Genomic DNA, 6,969 nt, shown 5'->3' on the forward strand with positions numbered 1-6,969 from the left:
CAGTATAATGAAAGTTTTCCTTACTAAGAGTATTTTTTTCACCAGTAGCATTAATAGAATATGAATTTAAAATATCAAAAGCCGAATTAAATAATTCAATAAATACAACTGTTGCATCTATATCAGCAAAATCTTTAATATTTCATTTATTTTTGCAAAATTTCATTACATCTTTACATCTTCTTTACAATCTAACTGATTTGCTAAGTAACTGTGTAGCAAGTGCCAAGTTTTACATTAATTTTTTGCTTAAAATTAAAAATATTTTGTTTTTTAACTTATTTGCTAAGTGACAACTCTCTTGTTCATGCAACAAAAACAAAATTCCAATAAAATCAAACTTTATGTAATCATTTATGAGTTGACATTTTTTTTTTACAATAATTTGGTTCCACACTAGCTTATCGTATGAGCAGGATCTAGAAATAAGCAAATATTTTCTGTTTTTTTTTCAGATAATTCTACAACAATATTTAAATGGCAACCGAAAATGTGTGCCATAGTTAGATTTGTGAAACAGCTATACAATGTTAAGCAAACTAAGCGATCGTGGACAGGGCCTCTGGCTAGTTTGGGCCCTCAGACTTCATGTTCATATTTTAAAATTATATATGTATTGTCATTATTTTAAGTCCTAATTTTTAAGATTTCTTATTGAATTTATATTTATAAAATAAATTAATATTATTAGGTCTCGATAAGGTTAAGTAGACAGGTGCTTTTATTATGAATATATTAAGATATTAAAAATAATATAATTTAATATGATTTGTTCGTAACAGAAGAATGACCAAGTATTTCATTAACTGGTGGGTTTAAAATTGAAACTTTTAAATATATACATGATATTTATGCAAATAGCTTGGATAAACGATTTATAAGTAATTCAAAATCACTTAGTGATTGCATTTGCTTGAATCCAAAAAATTTTAGTTTTATAACAAATGAAGTACCTGCAAATACATTATGAGAACTTTCACTTCTAACAACTATTGATAGAAATATACTAGCATATGAATTACAACAATTTGCTTTATGTACAGTTAAATTATATTACTAAAACATGAAAATGATACAAGTTTTTATTGATATTAGATTTATTGAGCATTTGTCATTTTTTCTAGATAATACTCTTACCTTTAAATTTGATAATAGGTAAATCTACTCTAATATTAAAGCTAACATCACAAAATATGTTTTTCTGAATGCAAATTTGTATGATATATGTTAGTAAGACAGAGAGAACACATGTGGGTATGACGTCCTCTTAATAAATACAAAAATTAACAAGTAAAAAGCAGAGCTAAAAGTTTTTAGTTTAACCTAAGGGCCCCTTGATCAGATTGCAGACTGAGCCTTTTGACACCAGTTCAACCTCAGATTCTAGTGGCTTTTAAAAGGGATAAAGCTTGTTTTATGAGTTCAACTTTTTGCATGCTTTTTAAGTTAGAGGTCAAAAAATAACCAATTGGAAGTTCTAACCCTGATTTATAGATACTACCATAACACCAAGCATTTTTTTGCTTAATCTAAAAAATCACTATCCAAATTGTTGCCAAAATCAACTCTGCCATAATACTTTGTATCACAAAATTCAAAATGTTATCGAATAGCCATTTCGTCAAACATAAGACTACAATTAATTGGAATTTTAGAATTAAAGTTTTAGATCTAAAGTTAATGACTTAGGAGTTTCATTGGTAAAACCAAGATTAGCATCTACACGTGAATACCATTTTCCTAAAGTGTGTGTGTATATGGTAAAACTGTATTAAATTATTTCCAAACATATTGGTGGACAAAAAAATATAATGATAATGTAAATTGTCAAATAGCAGGACTATATTTCTTAGGCACTTTTTTCCCTAAGCTTTTTAAGACCAATTTGCTATTAAATAAGCATATTTACCAAAAGATTCAGAAAGAACATTAGAATCATTTTCATTTAAACATTTTTTATTTTTTTTAAATTTTTGATGATTTCTTTCATGGCAACAATTTTTCTGTCTCGAAGGCGAATAGGTTTTTGTACTTTTTTTATGCTATTTTTGATCTGAACTGCATTTAATAGCTGACGTTTTCTAGGAAAAAGAAATGATCGTTGTGGCAAATCATCAACAGAAGTCTTGGACGCAGTTAAATTAGCTGACATTACTTTTCCAGTACGAATTGGTGAATTAAATGTACTTGATGATGCATTTTCCATAGGTTGATCGAAATTATTATCAACTAATTGTAATGTTCTATTCATATGCTCATTATTATCAATAATCTAAAAAATATAAATTTTTGTATAAATAATAAATCTTAATAAACCAAGTAGCTATATGAGTAGCTTTACTTTTGTATTAGTTGATGAATTAATTGCATCTGATGACACAGATTTTTGTACTTTTTTTATGCTATTTTTGATCTGAACTGCTTTTAATAGCTGACATTTTCTAGGTAAAAGAAATGATCGTTGTGGCAAATCATCAACAGAAGTCTTGGACGCAGTTAAATTAGCTGACATTACTTTTCCAGTACGAATTGGTGAATTAAATGTACCTGATGATGCATTTTCCATAGATTGATCGAAATTATTATCAACTAATTGTAATGTGCTATTCATATGCTCATTATTATCAATAATCTAAAAAATATAATTTTTGTATAAATAATAAATCTTAATAAACCAAGTAGCTATATGAGTAGCTTTACTTTTGTATTAGTTGATGAATTAATTGCATCTGATGACACAGATTGTTGTACTTTTTTTATGCTATTTTTGATCAGAACTGCTTTTAATAGCTGACGTTTTCTAGGTAAAAGAAATGATCGTTGTGGCAAATCATCAACAGAAGTCTTGGACGCAGTTAAATTAGCTGACATTACTTTTCCAGTACGAATTGGTGAATTAAATGTACCTGATGATGCATTTTCCATAGATTGATCGAAATTATTATCAACTAATTGTAATGTGCTATTCATATGCTCATTATTATCAATAATCTAAAAAATATAAATTTTTGTATAATAATAAATCTTAATAAACCAAGTAGCTATATGAGTAGCTTTACTTCTGTATTAGTTGATGAATTAATTGCATCTGATGACACAGATTGTTGTACTTTTTTTATGCTATTTTTGATCAGAAATGCTTTTAATAGCTGACGTTTTCTAGGTAAAAGAAATGATCGTTGTGGCAAATCATCAACAGAAGTCTTGGACGCAGTTAAATTAGCTGACATTACTTTTCCAGTACGAATTGGTGAATTAAATGTACCTGATGATGCATTTTCCATAGATTGATCGAAATTATTATCAACTAATTGTAATGTGTTATTCATATGCTCATTATTATCAATAATCTAAAAAATATAAATTTTTGTATAAATAATAAATCTTAATAAACCAAGTAGCTATATGAGTAGCTTTACTTTTGTATTAGTTGATGAATTAATTGCATCTGATGACACAGATTTTTGTACTTTTTTTATGCTATTTTTGATCTGAACTGCATTTAATAGCTGACGTTTTCTAGGTAAAAGAAATGATCGTTGTGGCAAATCATCAACAGAAGTCTTGGACGCAGTTAAATTAGCTGACATTACTTTTCCAGTACGAATTGGTGAATTAAATGTACCTGATGATGCATTTTCCATAGATTGATCGAAATTATTATCAACTAATTGTAATGTGTTATTCATATGCTCATTATTATCAATAATCTAAAAAATATAAATTTTTGTATAAATAATAAATCTTAATAAACCAAGTAGCTATATGAGTAGCTTTACTTTTGTATTAGTTGATGAATTAATTGCATCTGATGACACAGATTGTTGTACTTTTTTTATGCTATTTTTGATCAGAACTGCTTTTAATAGCTGACGTTTTCTAGGTAAAAGAAATGATCGTTGTGGCAAATCATCAACAGAAGTCTTGGACGCAGTTAAATTAGCTGACATTACTTTTCCAGTACGAATTGGTGAATTAAATGTACCTGATGATGCATTTTCCATAGATTGATCGAAATTATTATCAACTAATTGTAATGTGCTATTCATATGCTCATTATTATCAATAATCTAAAAAATATAAATTTTTGTATAAATAATAAATCTTAATAAACCAAGTAGCTATATGAGTAGCTTTACTTTTGTATTAGTTGATGAATTAATTGCATCTGATGACACAGATTGTTGTACTTTTTTTATGCTATTTTTGATCAGAACTGCTTTTAATAGCTGACGTTTTCTAGGTAAAAGAAATGATCGTTGTGGCAAATCATCAACAGAAGTCTTGGACGCAGTTAAATTAGCTGACATTACTTTTCCAGTACGAATTGGTGAATTAAATGTACCTGATGATGCATTTTCCATAGATTGATCGAAATTATTATCAACTAATTGTAATGTGCTATTCATATGCTCATTATTATCAATAATCTAAAAAATATAAATTTTTGTATAAATAATAAATCTTAATAAACCAAGTAGCTATATGAGTAGCTTTACTTCTGTATTAGTTGATGAATTAATTGCATCTGATGACACAGATTGTTGTACTTTTTTTATGCTATTTTTGATCAGAAATGCTTTTAATAGCTGACGTTTTCTAGGTAAAAGAAATGATCGTTGTGGCAAATCATCAACAGAAGTCTTGGACGCAGTTAAATTAGCTGACATTACTTTTCCAGTACGAATTGGTGAATTAAATGTACCTGATGATGCATTTTCCATAGATTGATCGAAATTATTATCAACTAATTGTAATGTGTTATTCATATGCTCATTATTATCAATAATCTAAAAAATATAAATTTTTGTATAAATAATAAATCTTAATAAACCAAGTAGCTATATGAGTAGCTTTACTTTTGTATTAGTTGATGAATTAATTGCATCTGATGACACAGATTTTTGTACTTTTTTTATGCTATTTTTGATCTGAACTGCATTTAATAGCTGACGTTTTCTAGGTAAAAGAAATGATCGTTGTGGCAAATCATCAACAGAAGTCTTGGACGCAGTTAAATTAGCTGACATTACTTTTCCAGTACGAATTGGTGAATTAAATGTACCTGATGATGCATTTTCCATAGATTGATCGAAATTATTATCAACTAATTGTAATGTGCTATTCATATGCTCATTATTATCAATAATCTAAAAAATATAAATTTTTGTATAAATAATAAATCTTAATAAACCAAGTAGCTATATGAGTAGCTTTACTTCTGTATTAGTTGATGAACTAATTGCATCTGATGACATGCTTGCCATAGATTGTGCCGATTCAAGATTGACTAGTAGTAGAATACCACGCTCAAGTTCACTATTATCAGTTATCTGAAAAATAAATTATTAGAAATTGGTAGTCATTAAATCAATTTAAAAAAAATGTCATTACTTTAACTAAGATCTTTTTCATTTGAAGTTTTGAACTACTACTTATAGATGAGGTTGGCTGGATCGTCTCTTGTTTAAGTTCAGGAAATGTAATTTATGCCTATACTATAGGAAATAAGTAATAAAACACATTTATTAAATTATTTTAAAATTAAAATAAATATATTAACTAAATACTTACATATTTAACTCTTGTTATTACAATTTATTGTTTGTACAGCATGTGTTTGTAATATTCTATGATTGTTGTATACAGTAAAAGACTCTGGTATAAAATGACAATATAAGACTATTTTTTTTTTTTATACTCCAGCTTTAGATTATTGCCAATAATTGAATAATGAATGCATGTAATTTCTGTAGAATAAAACTTTTAGAGGGAAATCTGGAACAGTTAGGTCGTATATAATGACTATAATTAATATCCATAGATATTTATTGTCAAAAGTATTTGAATACTTGGTAAACACTTGGTGTAATACTTAGGGTCCTTTTCCACGAGCGTTTTTAAAACGCGCGTTCGCGCGTCAAACGAAAAACGCAAGAACCTCGCGTTGAAATGGGTACGCTTGTATTTCTTCCAATGCATTTTATATACGCGCGTCTAAATTCACACGCGTTCGGGCGTTTTAAAAACGCTCGTGGAAAAGGACCCTTAGGTTGCACTTACCTGTGAAACGTGATGTTTTCAGATTTCGTTTAGGCATTTCTACTTCTACCACAAATAAAACAGCTAGGCATTGTGTGTAGTAGGGGCAGAAATATTATCTAAGTAAACGGCAACGGGGCACGGCGTCACGGACAAATTAAACAAACATCACTTAAGTCACACTTACGACCAGAATCATGATAAACGATCAAATTATTTATGATAGTACCTATACCTACCGGCTACCATACATTTAAATCGTATTATTATACGGTTACAATCGCAAACGACGATAACATTAATGATAACAGATAAATTGACAACATTGACGCTTTAACCAAATGCTGTAAAAATGATTTACTTTTCAGTTACAGTATTTGCTTGAACGCACAATGCACAGACATGTGCTTAAACGTTTTAGTAGTAGTGGTAGTAGTGAAGAGTGGACGTATAAGATCTACCAGTACCAGTTAGTGAATAGTCCAATTTAACTACAGTGAAAACACTGAAAACTCTTTAAGACGAAAAACTCTTTGTAACATTATTACATTAATATTACATAATAATAATTAATAGCTGCTTGCTTTATAACTCATTAGTGGATTCATTCTCTAAAGCGTATTCGTCACTATTTTACGTCATGTCATCGTATTATAATTTATAAAATAGTAATCGCCAATCGGTATAAAATATAAATGCCGAAATTTCCATCATATTATACGATTATATTCTTAAATTAGGTATCTACTTTTATTACCGTAATAGTATTGTTGTAAAAAAATATTGGCAGAATAAACGAGTTTAAACAAAGATTTAAATTATTGTATAAAATATAATACGTAGGTTGTAGGTATAATAATTTAATATAATAATTATAATATACTTTAATAAAATAATAAATAATAATATGTAATTGACTAAGTAGGT

General features: G+C 28.0%; 1 protein-coding gene and 1 long non-coding RNA gene across 2 annotated transcripts; one reads left to right on the forward strand and one right to left on the reverse strand.

Annotated features, from left to right (window-relative positions):
• The first annotated feature begins 164 nt into the window (after positions 1 to 164).
• Positions 165 to 2,991, forward strand: LOC126551804 (uncharacterized). Its single transcript, XR_007605686.1, has 3 exons — positions 165 to 613; positions 2,086 to 2,208; positions 2,928 to 2,991. It is a non-coding gene; the product is annotated as an uncharacterized LOC126551804 (long non-coding RNA).
• Positions 1,813 to 6,280, reverse strand: LOC114125100 (uncharacterized). The gene is given in 14 exon segments (XM_050206018.1): positions 1,813 to 1,964; positions 1,967 to 2,272; positions 2,342 to 2,632; positions 2,701 to 2,991; positions 3,060 to 3,350; positions 3,420 to 3,710; positions 3,780 to 4,070; positions 4,140 to 4,430; positions 4,500 to 4,790; positions 4,860 to 5,150; positions 5,220 to 5,333; positions 5,395 to 5,498; positions 5,575 to 5,778; positions 6,064 to 6,280. Coding segments are annotated over 12 exon segments (2,859 nt in total). The 5' UTR covers positions 5,416 to 5,498; positions 5,575 to 5,778; positions 6,064 to 6,280; the 3' UTR covers positions 1,813 to 1,874.
• Positions 6,281 to 6,969: the final 689 nt, after the last annotated feature.

This window comes from Aphis gossypii, chromosome X (assembly GCF_020184175.1).
Source record: "Aphis gossypii isolate Hap1 chromosome X, ASM2018417v2, whole genome shotgun sequence".
NCBI classification, from domain to species: Eukaryota; Metazoa; Arthropoda; class Insecta; order Hemiptera; family Aphididae; genus Aphis; species Aphis gossypii.